General features: G+C 38.8%; 1 protein-coding gene across 1 annotated transcript in view; it reads left to right on the forward strand.

Annotated features, from left to right (window-relative positions):
- LOC149570014 (oxysterol-binding protein-related protein 1A-like) overlaps positions 1 to 17,416 on the forward strand; it is an 81,088-nt gene extending 63,672 nt beyond the window's left edge. Inside the window, exons 5-10 of the mRNA XM_089822675.1 lie at positions 14,994 to 15,149; positions 15,378 to 15,545; positions 15,629 to 15,769; positions 15,940 to 16,170; positions 16,251 to 16,364; positions 16,455 to 17,416. Of these exons, the coding sequence (XP_089678801.1) occupies positions 14,994 to 15,149; positions 15,378 to 15,545; positions 15,629 to 15,769; positions 15,940 to 16,170; positions 16,251 to 16,364; positions 16,455 to 16,622 (978 nt within the window). The 3' untranslated portion in view covers positions 16,623 to 17,416. The remainder of the gene's footprint in view (positions 1 to 14,993; positions 15,150 to 15,377; positions 15,546 to 15,628; positions 15,770 to 15,939; positions 16,171 to 16,250; positions 16,365 to 16,454) is intronic.
- Positions 17,417 to 18,434: the final 1,018 nt, after the last annotated feature.

The raw sequence follows: 18,434 nt of genomic DNA on the forward strand, positions 1-18,434 counted from the left end.
GCAATATGTCATTGTTGTATGATTCATGATCTTCTTGTTGATGTTTAAAGTCTGCCTTCTCTGTTATGTATCTAAAGATTTATCATATATTATTATCACAACCATATTGCAAATCTAAAACTGAAAACAATACATTACACCTGCAAACTTTATCACTGTTCTTGTTTTAAAATTAAAAAATACTGCTCAACAGTAAACTTTATCATTGTTCATGCAGAAGTTTATCAGTTGCAATATGTCATTGTTGTATGATTCATGATCTTCTTGTTGATGTTTAAAGTCCGCCTTCTCTGTTATGTATCTAAACATTTATCATATATTATTATCACAAACATATTGCAAATCTAAAACTGAAAACAATACATTACACCTGCAAACTTAATCACCGTTCTTGTTTTAAAATTAAAAAACCATTCTCATGACTCAGATTTTTAGATTATTTATAAATATTAAATTGTAGTAAAAAAGGTTGATGTACTGGTACCCTAAGTACCCCCATCCCCTTGCGACCTCGTTTATTTTACATTTTGATGGTTTTCTCTCCAATTTCAGTAGGTTGCAAGCTCTTCCGCAGAATAAAATTGGAGAACATATTCTTTTATATTGTCAGTGAAGTGTAATCATTTGGTTGCAAAACAAAAGTAGAAGACTCGGTTGATGTTCATCCCAAATTGTGACTTATATCACATAAGCAATAGCAATACAAGGATGGGTCAATGAAGCATTGGGATGTAACCCCTAAGTATGCCAATTGGATACAACTATTGAAGATCTTGCTAGTCACAATGGCTGATAATGATGAGATACTTACACATGATGCACCTAGTGGGAGTGACAATGTTTTGGGTTCAAATGATGTTGAACCATTTAGTGAAGTGTAATTGTTTGGCTGGAAACACGAAAAAGACTTGGTTTATGTTCACTCCAATTTGCATCTGTTGTTGTAATGATCCCATCTTTTGGCCTTCACGTTCTCCAAAGTCTAAGTGGAGGATAAGAAGAAATTAAATTAATTTCTTATAAAAGTTCCTTCCAGAAGGATGAAGAAAAGGATAAATAGGGCTAAAAGTCTCATTGTTGATCATCGGATGATTATGACTTGCATTTGATAAGAGCTTGGATGTGTGAATCACACTCTTTTTTGGGCAATAGAGGACGTTCATTCTTTGTTGTAAGATTCTAGATGTCATTCTCTTAGGGTTTGGCCTTTGGAATACATCTTTTTGTAATTGATTACAACATTCTCAGCATTAATATAATTTCCACCTTGGTTCAGCTTTTGGGCATTCCTGGGTGTCCATTATAGTGGTATCAGAGCTGTAAGTCCTGCCATCTTGTGGAGATCATATAGATAGCCGGATAAAGGGAAAGTGTTTGAAAAAATGTATATTAGTCCAAATCAAGATGTGATGTTCAGACAGTTATTGGGTACATTAGAGAAGGGGCAACGTATGCAACAGGAGAAGAATAGGCAAATGGATATGATGTTGCACCTTATGGCTAGATAGAGGGGCATCAACATTGACAATTTGTATGTTGCTCCAGTGCAAAAAGAAGTTGTTTCCTCAGGTGGGATAGAGACACATATAGAGCCACCTAGCTATGATGCTAGTGATATGGAGTCCATCGATGTGGGATTAGAAGAATGCAAGGATACTATCATATCAGCAGCCACTTCTGTGTTAGTTGAACCGTCCAATGAGGAGTTTAATGGTATAAATGCAGTGGTTGATGTATTTTCTAATGAAGCCACACATGTTGATGATTATGAATTTTCATCAACTACAAATTCGGTTCAATTTTTTGTTGCAGCAGTTAATGTTGTTCTTATGTCCGTATATTTTGATGCGGTAACACCTATTGTTGATACAGTTAGCATGAGTACATATGGTTCACCTACAGCTACATCTTTTTCAATGCATGATGGTGATAATATGCATTCCAGTCCAATTTATATTATGTGGATGGATACAGGGAAGTCGTTTCATAAATCTTCTATGGAGTTGCCTTATGGTGACATTCTGATTTCATCAGCACAAGTTTTGAATGCTAGGCTACAGGGGTTGGTCCTGATGAAGCGAGTTTGCAGTTGGTTTAACTTCCATATGGATATCACATATTGGGATCCAGGTGGAGGTTGGAGTTCATTATGTTACTTAATTGCTTGAGGACAAACAATTTCAAGGAGGGCGGATTTGTAATGATCCCATCTTTTGGCCTTCACGTTCTCCAAAGTCTAAGTGGAGGATAAGAAGAAATTAAATTAATTTCTTATAAAGTCATTCAATTAAAGATTAAAAGGTGACTTTGTATTTAATTAATTAAATTATTGATTACAAGGGAGTAGCTTCTAGGGTATGTATTAATTATTGGAAGGACGAAAGCCTCTCGTGATTTAATTAATTATTGCCAGGGAGGAATTTCTAGAGAATGCATTAATTATTGGAAGCAGGAAGCTTCTAGCTCTTGCAATTAATTAATGTTTTATTTCCTTCCAGAAGGATGAAGAAAAGGATAAATAGGGCTAAAAGTCTCATTGTTGATCATTGGATGATTATGACTTGCATTTGATAAGAGCTTGGATGTGTGAATCACACTCTTTTTTGGGCAATAGAGGACGTTCATTCTCTGTTGTAACATTCTAGATGTCATTCCCTTAGGGTTTGGCCTTTGGAATACATCTTTTTGTAATTGATTGCAACATTCTCAGCATTAATATAATTTCCACCTTGGTTCAGCTTTTGGGCATTCCTGGGTGTCCATTATAGTTGTTGCATAGTCAACAAAACATTGGGATGTAACCTGTAACTGTACCAACTTGGATGCAACTATTCATGGTCTTGCTAGAGTCATTATGGGTGGTGATGATGAGATATCTTACACATGATGCAGCTAGTGGGAGTGGCACTATTGGGTTCAAATGATGACAATCTTGACCTAGGATCCTTTTGATGATTGATGAAGGTTGAAGATGACTATTATTTTTTATTGTCAATTTTGTTATTGTAATGATTTTTATTTGAATTGTGACCTTGAATGTAAATGATATATATTATATTGATAGGACATTGTATTGAATTTCTGACCTCAATTGACATATGACATTGATCAATGATGAAGCATCATACTATCAAATGGATTTAGTTTAACAATTCTGTATTTTTTTCAATTTTTTTGTACACACATGTACAAACGTACCCAAAACCACTTACGCAAGGACAATGTTTTCCTGGTCTGTACCAATGTACTGGGTTGTTGTATCTGTATCTGTGCCGGCAACTTTGCTTTCCATATCAAAAGAAAATATAAAATATTTAAAAGTGAATTTCAGCAAACATTTTTTATATTATATATAAGTCAAAATAGAAGTCAGTTATATATGGCAAACTTTAAAAGCAAATAATATATATATTCAGAGGTTTTCACTTGTTTTTTTTGATTGGTAATTGAAATAGTTATATTAATATCAGAAAAGGTTTACAAAATGATGATGGCCACAGAAAGCCATCTTATGCATCAGCTGTTCCCCTACACCACCTAAACACATAGATGCCAGTTTGCCCTAGACGTTACATTGGAATCACAGTTACCTCAAAATGTGATTAGAAACAGAGAATATAATAGAAGCCCATAAGGCATATCTACCCAGAAACCTGATCAAGCTACAAACTTGAATATAAGCCAAAAAGTAGTAACTCGACAAAATGACAAAGCCAAAACAGCCTTCCATAGCCCGAACATGACCCAACACGATCAATTGCTTGAACCATTTCACTGCTTCCTTGTGGGAGAAGTTGGGAATGGCTTCATCCCAAACCTGGACTTCCTGTTGCTTCGCTGATCAGAAGATTCGGCCCGAACCACTTCCCGGTACTCCATCAGAGAGACATCAATCCCGCCGTGCACAATACACAGCCCCACAGAACTGCCACCATGGCCAAATCTGACAGAAATTTGGTGCGGCACCAGAGGGCGCCCAGTATCATCCAACTGGGCACCAGATTTAACCTCGGTCTTCTTCCTCTTCCTGAAGCTTGGCTTGACGCGTAGGCCACAGACCTGAACCAAGGAACGGACAAAGGCAGTAAGCCGCCACCAACCAGTTTGTACCACCGGCAAATGGGCTTCTGGTGGATTGGCAGAAGACCAAATCAGCAGGGGTTGTAACTCATCCGACCCACCTCCAATCAGTCGCCAAGGATGGATGCCCATATGCAGCCCAACACCAATCTCAGTTCTTTGAACGATGCCGTTGAAGCCCACACTCCATTTGGAAACCAAGCAGTCCTTTGCCATTATGCTTACTTCCAGTTTGGATTTGGCCAAGAGGTTGCACTTGTTGTTTTAAACTTTTAGTCTATGATGTGTATTTAAGTCAATCTTTGATTTATATATGATGGAAATCAGTAATATTTTCTACAAATTTGTTGTATGTGTGTGTTTTTGAAGAATATTTTAAGAATTTATGTATTTTCAAATATTAGATAAATTTGCTGAGTTACTGGCAAGTTTTTCTTTGAGTTCTTGCCTTGTCCAGAGTCCTTAAATTATTTGATCCTGCTGAGTTATTGCCAAGTCTAAGTTTTTCAACTGCAGCATTTCCAAGTGATTACAATATAATGCTTTATGCAATGGATTTGTTTCTGTTCTCTACATAAGACTGCTTCAATATATTATATTTTTCTGTATTTCACGTTGTTGAGGCATCAGAATTTTGCAAGATGACCTTTTTGCTTTCAGTTTCTTCCTGGAATTGGGCTGAGAAGTTGTTTATGGGGTTCTAATTGCATCTTATAAGGTGACTGTTTTTCCAGCACTCTGCAGCCTTGTTGGATTTGCCCATGAGTCATGAAGTCTAGGTTTAAGATTCAATGGGAAAAGTAGTGTCAAGTAGTGAAACAAAGGAATGAGCACTAGCATCCTTGAGAACGGTATCAGAGGACAGGATGGTTAGTAGATAGATTGGATTAAGAGGAAGCAGATGATTGGTTTTAGTTTTGGTACTGTTTGACTCTGAGACCAATAGTCCAGAATGATTGTTGATTGGCAGACAAATTGAAGGTGAAGAATTCGGATGTTTTATGCTCCTGCTGCTGTTGTTTAGTGGTTTAGAGGGTTGTGCTACTTGCATACCAATTCTCTGCAGTAGGCAGTGATGGTAACTAACTCAGAACAAGATTGTGTAATGTCTACATTTTGAAACTAAACCAAAGCAAACCCAGCACCCATCATTTTATGCGTGTCTTGGAAATTTTACACTAAGGTAACAAGAGCGAGGGCTAAATTGTTTATAAAATATCTGTCGTCGGTAGAAATTGTGTATCGGCCGTGGGTCCCCTAGGAAAGGAAATTGTGTATCAGCCGATGGGTCCCTTCGGAAAAGAAATTGTGTATCAGCCGACGGGTCCCTTCGGAAAAGTTTTTGTTATGTAGCCGACGGGTAAATAGTTTGTAGCGGGCATAATGTATTTGGCCGACGGACTCCTTCGGGAAAGTTCTTCGGAAAGTATTTATAACCCCTTTGGGAAGCATTGTAATCATCATATATCTTACCATCGAAGCATAATGTAATGTTCTGGCATATGCGAATAATAATAATAAGAGTTCTGCTGTTTGCTGTTCATGTTCGTATTCATTGTCTGTTTCTTAATTAATTTATGCGGTAAACATTTGGCGCCGTTGCCCGATGGACCTGGTACGCAGGCAGGCGGATATGAATTAAATGCCGAATCAGTTGAACAAAGATAAGAATAAGTTGAAAGAAAAAGATGACATACGTGTTGCGCAGGAAAATTTAATTCTGGCTCAGCAGACAGAGCGTCGAAGGAGATTTTAAAAAATTGTCGACGGAAACAAGAGCGTGGAAGGATTGTTGAAGGAGACTCGACAACGGCTTGAGTTGGTGGAAGAAGCGAGGGAGGAGTTTCTGAACTTGCATATGCCACGGGAAGAGAATCCTAACGAAAAGAGATCGACTCGCACGGCTCGGAGTGCCGAAGGAGCACGAGCATGGAGTGACCTCTTCGTCCAAGATATACTTCCGAGACGAACAGCTTCGGTTGACGAACCCTCTTCTTCACCAAATAGCGCGGGTGTTGAAAACAGTGCGGAAGCAGAAGACAGTGCGGGTGTAGAAAACAGCGTGGGTGTGCAGAACAACGTGGGTGTCCAGAACAACGCGGGTGTTCAGAACAGCGCGGGTGTTCAAAACAGCGCGGGAGCTTAGAACAGCGCGGGTGCTCAAAACAGCCCGGGAGTGCAAAACAACGTAGGTACACAACAAAATCTCTAACATATAGTGATAATGGCAGGTCCGAAGGAAAAATTGCCTAAATTTGATGGTGATGAAGCAGCTGATCCTATTCGACATTGTAAAACCTGTGAAACGATTTGGAGAGCTAATGGCATAATGGATACAAATGAATGGATAAGGCAATTTCCGGTAACCCTCCGGGGTGTTGCAATTGATTGGTTTACCGATACCGATCCACAAAAGTTAAATAGTTGGGATAACATTAAAAAGGAGTTTATCACTGAATTTCAACTCCTGTGCGACGATAATGAAATTGTAGTGGAGATATTCAATACCAAGCAAAAGAAGAATGAAACAGTATGGGTCTTCGCTAGGAGGTTGAAGGACTTAATCAGTAAAATGGAGAATAAGCTGGCAGATGGGCTCCAAAAAAGATGGTTCATTGAAGGCCTTCACTCGAAGCTGCGGAAAAAGATGAAGATCGTGCCACCATCGACATACATTGAAGCGTACAATTGGGCAATGAACCTCGAAAGCGACCAGAAGACAAAGAAGAAGAAGACCAGCTCATCAGATTCAGATGATGATGACCCTTCAGGAGAAGATAGCAGTGATGATGACGAGGGAAGCAACAAGAAGGTCCGTGCCCTCCAGAAGGACATGATGCAGATGATGAAGGAATTCAAAAACATGAACAAGGAGACTAAGGGTAATGACCTATGGTGCACGGAATGTAAGAAAGAAGGCCATACGAAGGGATCTTGCCCGAAAGATCAATTTTGTGAAATCTGCCAGATCCTCGGACACTCGGTAAAGGAATGCCCTTTCAATTTAAAAACAAGGAGACCGCAACAAGTGTTATTGACACAGGAGGCATCCCTGTCAGGAGCGAACGGGAACACCAGTACGGAAGGAGCCACATCGGGCGGATACAGAAACAACCGGCACGGTCAAAATAACAACAATAGCAGCAACAACAATACAGGCGGAAAGAGTCGAATTCAGTATGATGCGAATGGTCGACCGATTGTTCAATGCCGCGCATGCAATCTGTGGGGTCACTTCACCCGAGAGTGTACAACGGCGAACACACCGAAGTTGTTATGCAGATGGTGTGGACCTGGTGATCATGAAGATGCTAGGTGTTCGAAGTCGGGAGTAAACTTGATCACCGTCGAGACGAACGAAGAAGAGGTTTTGGCCATCACACGGCAGCAAGCGAAAGTGTACCCCGACTTGGCGGAAGAAAAGAAGAGATTGGAGGAAGCACGGGTAGAGATCTAGGAAGCAACACAGGCAGAAACGACACACCTGAAGGACACTCTAAGTACTTCTGTATGGAACTGCGCAGAACAGAACATTGTATGAAAAATTTTGCAAGCCGAGATACCCGTCAGGATAAGTGATCTGTTGCTCACTATGCCTCAGCTCCGATCGGCACTCACAAACATTGTTCCCATTGCCCAACTACCAGGAGAACATGGAAGGAAGCAGGAAAGTGGAGCAAGTGCAGCGGACAAAAAAGACAAGGAAAGTGGCGCAAGTGCAGAAGATTCGATGCTATTAGATCTTTCATCCGGACGCTATTTGACGGTTGTTGAAATGGGCATTCTCGGGATTGTATTGACGGAAACAATTGTGGACGGAGGGTCCGGTGGCAATGTGTTGCCTGAAGACACTTGGAAAAAGTTGGGACAGCTGACATTATGGCCGCCTACATTGACTTGAAAGCAAAGGCCGCAAGTATGTCATCGATCTACACACTCAGAGGGTTGGAGCAGAAGCTCTATTGTCGGATTCTGAAGGAGAAGACGATGAGAGGAGGCAGAGTATGGAACCCGATCAGGAGGGAGTCCTACGATTGGAAGGAGATGACGATCTGGATTCAGTAAATGGTCTTTACCACTGGCAGATAGAGGATTACGAGCTCTTCCCAAGTTGTAATATGCTAAGGATCGACGAAGGTAAGACAGAAGAAGGAAATGAATGTCCGAAGGAACGTAGGGAAGCCGAAGGAGGAAACGAATGTCTAAAGGAACACAGAGAAGCCGACGGAGGAAATGAATGTCCGAAGGAACATGGAGAAGCCGACGGAAGAAATGAATGTTCGAAGCAACATAGAGAAGTCGAAGAAGAAAACGCGGATATGACTGAAGTTGAAGGACAGAACATACAATACAAACCCAAAAGAAGGAAAGATTCTACTGTACGACTGTGCCGGAAGAAAGTATTACGTCGAACCACAAATATTGCAGAAAGGTACCAGCAACAAGGAAGACACAGTGGAAGAGGAAGGGTTCAATAAAAGTTGTAGCAGTACAGAGTGAATGTGTTATTGACGGACAGAAGGGGCAGTTGACGGAGTCCATGGTAGTGAGCTTTGGGAACAAACTGGGCGATTTGCAGATGACACAGAACAGGTGTAGCAAGTTTCAACTTGGACAGTGGGTGTTGAAGTACGACGATCGGAATAAAATCAAACCAAGGAAGTTCAAAATTAAATGAGTCGGGCCGTACCAGATTCGGGAAGTAGGCAATAACGGAGCAATAAAATAGTGGATGTTAGACGGAAAGGAAGTATTCGATGTAGTGAAGAGGTCGAAGTTGAATGTCTGCCATGAAAGAAGTAACGCACCCCTGTGGACGAATAACTGAGAGAAGACTGTAAGTACTGTATATATGTAAATATTGTACATAGTTGTTCAAAAAATTTATTATAACTTTAAAAAAAAAAAAAAAAAAAAAAACCAGAAGGAAAAAGTATCGTATGGTTTCATATTTAAAAGGATTCATAGCCGAAGGGAAGTGCCGTACGGATTTCACAGTGAAGGAAGGAGCACCGTACGGATTTCATAGTGAAGGAAGGAGCACCGTACGACTTCCATGTGTACCGTACGGTTTCATAATTGCAGGGGACAACACCGTACGGGTTTTCATCTGAAGGGAAAAGGAAGTAACGTACGATTTTTCATATCTGAAGGAGGGTGTACGGATTTCATGTTTGCAGTACGGTTTTTAAAGCCAACGTACGGATTTCATGCTTGCAGTACGGTTTTTTAAAGCCAACGTACGGATTTCATGTTTGCAGTACGGTTTTTAAAGCCAACGTACGGATTTCATGTTTGTAGTACAATTTTTAAAGCCAACGTACGGATTTCATGTTTGCAGTACAGTTTTTAAAGCCAACGTACGGATTTCATGTTTGCAGTACAGTTTTTAAAGCCAACATACGGATTTCATGTTGCAGTACGGTTTTTAAAGACAACGTACGGATTTCATGCTTGCAATACGGTTTTTAAAGACAATGTACGGTTTTCATCTTCAAAGTTGGTGTACGGTTTTGCTGTGGTACGGTTTTTTCTTGCACTGTACGGTTTTTAAAAGTTGCATTGAAACCACCGTACGGATTTTGATAGCCTCAGAAGGTTAACGTACGGAATTTGGAGCCAAAATTTTGTTATTTTCCATCGTACGGATTTTGAAGACTTGGTGGGATATTGCAGTACGGCTTTTCCAAAAGATTGAAATAGTGAAGACGCCTTCAGAATTGTTTCATCAAAACCTGTGTGCGTGGCAGCTCCAGGAAGGAGGCATCTACATGCAATCAGCAGACAGTGTCAAGATTGAAGCTGTACGAATTTCATCACAGAAGGGTGACAGGAGGTTTTCTATTAAAAAAAAAACAAAAAAACAAAAAAAAACGAAGACAGAATCAAGTTGCTCAGAATGAGTATCAGATGATGCCATAGGGAAGGGGAAGCATCAGCGATTGCCAGAAAGAGTGTAGAATCGGCAGAAAATGACAGAAATGGTGTGTTCCGTGCATTTCTGTGTGGGTTGCGAAGTGCTAATTTGGTCTTGGTGGCGAGGGGCGCTGCCCCTCGACCTCGCCTTGTACTGCAACAGGGAGCGCACCCGAGGTGCTGCCCCAGGACCTCGAGGGGGCGCTGCCCCTCGACCTCGCCGGGGGCGTTGCCCCCTGGACCCCCAATCGTTGCGGATATCAGTCGTGGGAGTCTGACCAGTTGAGAAGACTTGGAGCTGCGGCAGGCATTGTCTATGTATCAGAGGCACTGAGAGTAGGTGTTGGCCGTGAGGCTGTCTTGGTGGATGCGTAGAGAGCTCGAAAGGAGCTGATCATCTAGTTGGAGGCAGTGCAGCGACACTTGGTTTAGTGTACTCGGAATTGGAAGGCAGAAAGCGGCACAGGTGGCTATCAGGGTCAGATGTCAGATTGGCTAAGGTGACAGTGTTGAAGACCAGTTAGTCAGTCAATGTATTTTGGTTGTTGATTTGTTTCAGAGATTTTGTAATAGTCGTCAGGAGACGACTTTTCTTTTTGGGGGGGATGATGTCGTCGGTAGAAATTGTGTATCGGCCGATGGGTCCCTTCGGAAAGGAAATTCTGTATCAGCCGATGGGTCCCTTCGGAAAAGAAATTGTGTATCAGTCGACGGGTCCCTTCGGAAAAGTTCTTGTTATGTAGCCGACGGGTAAATAGTTTGTAGTGGGCATAATGTATCTGGCCGACGGACTCCTTCGGTAAAGTTCTTTGGAAAGTATTTATAACCCCTTCGGGAAGCATTGTAATCATCATATATCTTACCATCGAAGCATAATGTGATGTTCTGGCATATGCGAATAATAATAATAAGAGTTCTGCTGTTTGCTGTTCATGTTCGTATTCATTGTCTGTTTTGTTAATTAATCTATGCGGTAAACAAATATCCAGAGTGAATTTTTTTTCTTTTTGAAAAATATGGGATCATTCTGTTGCATGAATACTGATTGACATAAAGATTATTAAATGAGGATAATATTGAAGGAGTTTGAGGATGCTGAAGGCTTCCTAAATGTTCGACAAAATACTCGGAAGAATATATACATGTCGACTGTTTGATGGAAACAATATATAAATGCTTGGTCAAGACATATGATTCAATGAAAGGAAAAGGAAGTGCACAGGCAACAATCATGTTAGTGTTAATTAAATTTATAAAATGAAATTATAATGAAAAAGTTGAGAAATCAAGGTGTATTTGACTGTTCAAGGAAGACCCTAGTCCTTTATTATTGTCACTTTTGTATTTTTCGGCCCCATTGATCTATTATTTGATGCAAGTTAGCCTTCTCTGTTTCACTCCCACTTATTGGTGAGGCAGTGTGGTTTCATTTGGTGGATATGGTGCAAATGGTAATTCACATGAGCGTCTTATAGTTTGTTAGAATTCTCAGAGTATAGCTTCCAATGGCTTAAACATTATTTCAATATGATAGACCATGTATATTATATAAACCTAATGAAGCATACAACAAAGAATACAGCAGAAAGTACACAGATTGTAGAACGTTATGATAGAACTAGGCATTGATGCAATAAATGAATGTACACTACTACATAACCTTCATTAACATAGGTCTTCTATATTTGGAGAGTACGAATGCATGCGAGTTTGATGAAGCAAAATCCACCTCAGTCTAACTTACATACAATCAAGGAGGCTTCAGTGAGTTGCTCCAAGCATATATACAAATGATTACAAGAAAGATTGCTATGGGAGTGGTTCTTGATAAAGGAAATGTCTCCAATTTTTACAGACAGATCATAATCATTATGTAGCTACCAATATGAATCGTGAAAGAATGATAGAACTAGGCATTGATACAATAAGTGAATGTACATTTCTACATAACCTTCATTAATGTAGGTCTTTTATGTTTGGAGAGTACAAATGCATGTGGGTTTGATGAGGCAAAATCCGCCTAAGTTAGTCTAACTTGCATACAATCAAGGAGGCTTCAGTGAATTGCTCCAAGCGTATATACAGATGATTACAAGAAAGATTGCTACAAGAGTGGCTCTTGATAGAAGAAATGTCTCCAATTTTTACGGACAGATCATAATCACTATGTAGCTACCAAGAGAACCGTGAAAATATGAAATCTAGCAGATGCATACCAAAAACAATAGTCTAAAGATTGGTGTAATCCAAATGTTGAGTGAGAAATAAGAAAATTTGGATTACCCAAGATTGGGACTGCTGCAGACTGGAATTTGTTTTGATAGTGAAAGCATCCTCTTATGAAGATAAGGTTTAGATATTGATGGGCTGCATGGGATGATCACGTGTGGGTATGTGGGTTGGATGCAGGGTATAGAACTTGGTTGCATGCAGAAGAATTGTGGAATGTAAAGCAGGTGGATGTTCTCCTCTCTACAGAATGTAATCTATGGCCCAAAGCAAAGGAGGATGTGATGCATTCCAGAGTTAGGAGAAGTCTTGATTAAGAAGAGTATCCACCATTAGCTGCGGAAGGAGATGAGTGAAAAGATACACATGGATCTTAATGGTTGAATTTTGAGAGGTGGGAACAAGCTTGACATGGTGCATTTTGTTGTTATATGGATGTGATCCCTAGAGAGCCGAGCAGGGTGGTGAGATGCTGGTTAAAGTCTGTCCACTAATGGAACATTCTACATAAGTGCCATGGTTTTCAAATACCATCTTTATTGTAGGTAATTTTGGCAACCAGTTGAAGAGTGCATGATGCATTAAGGTTAGGATGGAAAGGATTATTAGAGATGGTCATTAGTAAATATAAATAGACAACTTGTACATGACAATTAGAAGTTCAAGTAGGTAATTTTGCATATTCTCTCCAATAAAGCCAGTGGCATCAGGATCGACATAGTGACCCCATTGGGGAAAATCATCTTACTTATAAGACCATGATTTTCCTATCTAGAATCAAGACACAGAGAATAAGACGCAGCATTGAGATTGTTTTGAGACCAAGTGATTTGATATGCTCATTTGCTACCCACCTATTCATATGTTCAAGGGGCGAAGACTTAAAGCAAACAGTCTTGATATTGGTTACTAAGCAGCAGATGGTATTGGATGATTGGATTGTTTAATGAGAACATTTGATTTCATGAATATCATGCTTACAAGATCTTTATCCTGCAGGGCACCAATTACATCAGACATCTTTTATTTCTATTCTCTATATCCTTTGTGGATTTGCTCATATTGAGCAGCAGCCTCTTGGCTTTGGATGCACATTTACAAGTGATACAAATCAGATACAGCGCTATTTGGAATTGCTATAAATCATAAGATATATCAAGCAAGCAATCAATATCTGAAGGTCTCGTAGAATCACCGACATAATCAAGTATATCAGGCAAGCTTTCAAACAGATTGAATGTCATATTAGTCTAATACAAAGTATCTTTGCATATTGATAGAGCCAAATCACACACATTAAGACTTTAAGTAAGATCAGCCAACTAAGAGTTCATCGTCATTTCGCAAGAAGATCAGAGAAGCAATCAGGTTGATCACGAGAATCAATTATACAGAGCATCATCATTTCACCACCATCCGATAAGATAGTGGAAGAATATTCACATAATACACATTGCTTTATCAGGAACAAGAAGACAACTCCACATCTTTGAGTGACAATGTTTTGCAGATCAGTATGTAATATTTATATCAGAGGTGTCCATTGCATTGATATAACAATTGAATATTGTTTAGTTCATGTTGATTAAGATTATCATCACAACACAAGTGGTGTTAACAATCTAATTCTTGCAAAGTAATCATTTTGTTTTTAAGTAAAGATTTGTATTAGAAAGAAGTTTCTTGCAACTATAAGGGGACATTTCAAAAGGATAAGCTCCCCTTGTTTTGTATACAGTAAAGTGGTAAATGCTGATGAGGTGTTTAAAGAGAAAGCCCCTTTAAACAGACCCTAAAAAGTGTTTTGCATGTAACTTTGGTTTCCCTTATGGACTCAGGATTACAAGGTAATAATAAACCAGTATGTCACATGTTTTATCACTTAAATGTGAAAAGTTAGCTGACAGGTTATCTGCAGCATTTTTTTCTCTATATTAGTCGTGGATGTCATATCTGTTTTCCTTCAGCATGCCAGACCAACCATTTTCTAAATAGTTTAATGCTTGCACTATTAAAGCCTAAAATAATCTTTTATCTTCCTTTTGATTTAATTCCTATTACACAGTTGGACTTGATCTGAAAACTGGGTCAAACTAAGGTTGGACCAGCAGGGTCAAGGAGAATCACGTCAATCAAGAAGGTGAGACATGACTGGGAAAGATGAAACCAACATAAAGACCATTGCATGTTGATATAGAAGTTTGCTTGTAGGCTTAACAAGGTGACATCCGTTGTCCTTGAATGCTAGGAGGCTATAACTAATATATTACAGATCACTTGTGCATGCTTTACAAATGAGAATGCATTTTGAAACCCAAATTTGAATAACATGAAGCTTTATGAGTTCTTAGTTAGTATTTGTTGAAACAATTTTTAGTTTTCATTGTATGTTTTCTAAAGATAATAGTCTTCTTTTTTCTATTTTTTGCTTGTTTATAGAAGGTGACTTCAGTGTTAAAGATTTAAAATTTTTTAAGTTTGGATTATTGCAAAGAAAAAAGCATATGTGCTTGGTGGTTGTCCCTATGCTTTGTCCTTACTTCTGTAAGGAGAGCTAATCAACTTATTTTAATTTACTTGGATGTTAAAAAACTGAAAGATAAGTTTAAGCTGATTCTGATTTTAAGATTATCATATAATGCTGAGAGAGAACATGCCACAATATCTATAACAGAGGGAGAAATCATTGAATGCAATGTGGTACATTTATTCTGGAATATCATTCTATTTTTTCCATTGACCAACTTTTCCTTATTTTTATGCTTTAGAGAAACAGCTTGATGCGTATCCTGAATGTAGCAGCATTTGCGGTTTCTGGATATGCTTCTACTGAAGGCCGACATTGCAAGCCATTCAATCCACTTTTAGGGGAGACATATGAGGCTGATTACCCGGATAAAGGGCTTCGATTTTTCTCTGAAAAGGTAAGGATTTGATTCTGTATGTTAGCATATAATTTTTCGTAAGTCTGTAATATAAATTGTTAACCACGAACTTACTCTCTCTTTCAATGGGTAATTGTAAATTGCAGAAGCCTAAGCTTGAAGACTGCAGCTATATGCAATTTAAATGTGTTTATTTTATAGTGGCTTCTGTCAGAAATGTCAAATGAAGTCTCTGTAATTTTAAGATTAATTGTTGCATACTTGCAGGTCAGTCACCATCCCATGATTGTGGCATGCCACTGTGAAGGTAGAGGGTGGAAGTTTTGGGGGGATAGTAATTTAAAAGGAAAGTTTTGGGGCCGTTCAATCCAACTTGATCCTGTTGGAGTTCTTTCCCTCAAATTCGATGATGGCGAGTCTTTTCAGTGGAGTAAGGTAAAATATCAAATAGAAAACAGTGTTCTTTAAATCTGTTTAGAGTACAAGTATATAAATTGAATCTTTATCTCTCATTGCAGGTAACAACATCCATCTATAATATTATTTTGGGGAAGATGTATTGTGATCACTATGGAACAATGCGCATACAGGGAAGTGGTGAATACTCTTGTAAGCTAAAATTCAAGGAACAATCTATTATTGATCGCAATCCACACCAGGTCATTATCAGTCATGTTATATTCCCTACTTGTCTTCTTCACATTTATCTTTTAACGCCTTAAGTGGCATGTAAGTAGAAATGCGTGTCTCTAGTGAATGAGATTATTATATTCCATAACTGCTTTGTTTCTGACATATTTCGTGGCAAATTGTTGTGATTATTTGTTAGGTGCAAGGATTTGTTCAAGATAGAAGTGGCAATAAGGTAGCTACATTAATAGGAAAATGGGACGACAGTATGTATTTTGTTCTTGGTGATGTGACAACAAAGCCAAAAGGATATGACCCGATGTCTGAAGCTTGCTTACTGTGGAAACGAAACAAGTCTTCTAGTAATAACAGCAGATACAACTTAACGCCCTTTGCAATAGCGGTTAACGAGTTAACACCAGATCTTAAGGTAAAATACCAAAGTCAAGTTATGCGTTCCATGATTGTGTTTTTTGAGGCATTTTTTCATATTTTCATGCTCTTTTTCAGCAAACACTTCCACCAACTGATTCAAGGCTAAGGCCAGATCAACGACATTTAGAAAATGGTGAATATGATTTGGCGAATGCAGAAAAGTTGAGACTGGAACAGTCACAACGTCAGGTTGGCTATTTCAGTTCACTTTTTCCAGGAATAAAAAAGCAATCTGTTAAAAAACAATTATGTATTCTAATAATTTTTTTACATATACAGTCGAGGAAACTCCAAGAAAGAGGATGGCAGCCACGGTGGTTCCAAAAAGAGAAAGGAAAGGACACATATGAGTATATTGGAGGGTACTGGGAGGCCAGAGATCAAAATAAATGGGAAGGGATTCCTGATATATTTGGTCAGACAGGTTCTGAGACCCCAATTGATTGAATGAGTTTTCTTGCATTGGAGGTCCAATGCTACCCCTGTTCATTACAGATCAAGGTTCACATCGACTATCAAATATTTTTTATGTGGCCGAGGAAACAGCTTTATGGGGAGTAAGAAACATTTCAGTTAGTTAGAACAATTAACGATGCTGGTTGACCCAGGTTCCTTGCACTCAGACCGCTCTCTTATCATTCTTTCCAGTCCTTCAAGTTGCAGCGATATTTTCACCGTCTATTTGACAGAGATGAAAATTCTAAAGCCAATATCCTACGAACTTCAGTTGCAGAAGAATGATACGATTTTACAATTTTTGAAATATGCAGGAGTGCAGATACACAAATGTTACATTATACTAGGGTTATGTTTACACGAGTGAAAGTTGCTTATAGGATTAGCCATTATTCAATTCATTCTGGGCTTGTGGAACAGATGACATTATAAAATTGACTTGACAGTATCTAAATGAGAAGTTCCTTGAGTTGTACATGTATATTTACGGATCTCTCATTATTTGAATATCTCAAGCAGTGCTGCTGAATCAGTGACTTAAATCGGCATTATTGAAAATCGATCCCATTTTAACAAGAATCATAGGCTTTCTTTACATGGTAATCTCCAGTTTATGTAATTTTGGGAACTCTGGACAATTGGTAACCTCCAATCCAGATTACATAAATTATGTTATTACTGGTTAGAATATTTGATTCTATACTTGTAACCAAAATTTGACACCCATTTCTAGGGTAGCGTTCATTCCTATTTTTAATTGTCCAATTGCATTTTGGAATTGTGAATCTGTGTTTATACAATGAGCTAATGCTGGAGTTTTGTTATGATTTGGGCTAAGGCGGATAACTATTTGAATTGTAGGTAGGCTCTATAGATCTCATATTTTCTACCTCCTTCCCTAAGGAAAATGATCACTAGGATGATCAAATAGGATAGGAAAGATGACATCTCAAGTTTAATAATTCATTACATTAGTAACTATTTAAATTTTGAATTGTAGGTAGGTTCTATAGATCTCATATTTTCTACCTCGGGAAAAGGATCACTAGGATGATTAAATAGGATATGAAAGATCACATCCAAATTTAATTTTTCATTCATTACATTAGGAAGGTGAAGTTACACACTAGGCTTAAGATAGACTCGAGCATTGAATGAGTGTAAGCTTTTCCCCCTTCTCTAAGGAGTAGAATTGATCGATTGAATATGGGATGAGGAAATGAAGCAAATAATATGCAAGGAGGACAAATTTGTGTATATAGGTAACAGAAATGCTGATATGACAAATCCTTGGTTAGATCTAATAAGAAGTGGAGAAAGCCATTGACTTCTACCGTGAGTTTTAAACAATTTTGTCTGTCATGGGCAACTTGGATAATATGGGGCAATTTAACTCACCCCTACTTTGCCAAATATTGATAAAGAGACCTAAGATTAGAAGTAGTGTCATGCCTAGGAAATCCTCCATAGGAGCCATAGGAGGATTGAGGCAGAGGAAAGCATTGTCTCCAAAGGAATCCACAAAGAAGGATTACACCTAAGGATATAATACTTTTCAAAGGAAGTCGCAAAGGAGGATCACTAAGTGAAAGCCAAGATTAACTAAGTAATTTGCAAAACATTGATCACTATGGTTTGTGCATGATGTGCATGATGTGTAACGAAGAGTAGAGCATATGCCTCCATGTTAAAGAAATTGTGTACTTCTTAAGGAGATAAATAGTTGTAAGCTATGATACACCTGAAAGACAAACATGCCTTGCCCCTAAACAAGGAGCACAAAAGCAATCTACCAACTTTGGG

This window comes from Cupressus sempervirens, chromosome 3, assembly GCF_028749045.1.
Source record: "Cupressus sempervirens isolate cs-2001-9-10 chromosome 3, ASM2874904v1, whole genome shotgun sequence".
Classification (NCBI taxonomy): Eukaryota; Viridiplantae; Streptophyta; class Pinopsida; order Cupressales; family Cupressaceae; genus Cupressus; species Cupressus sempervirens.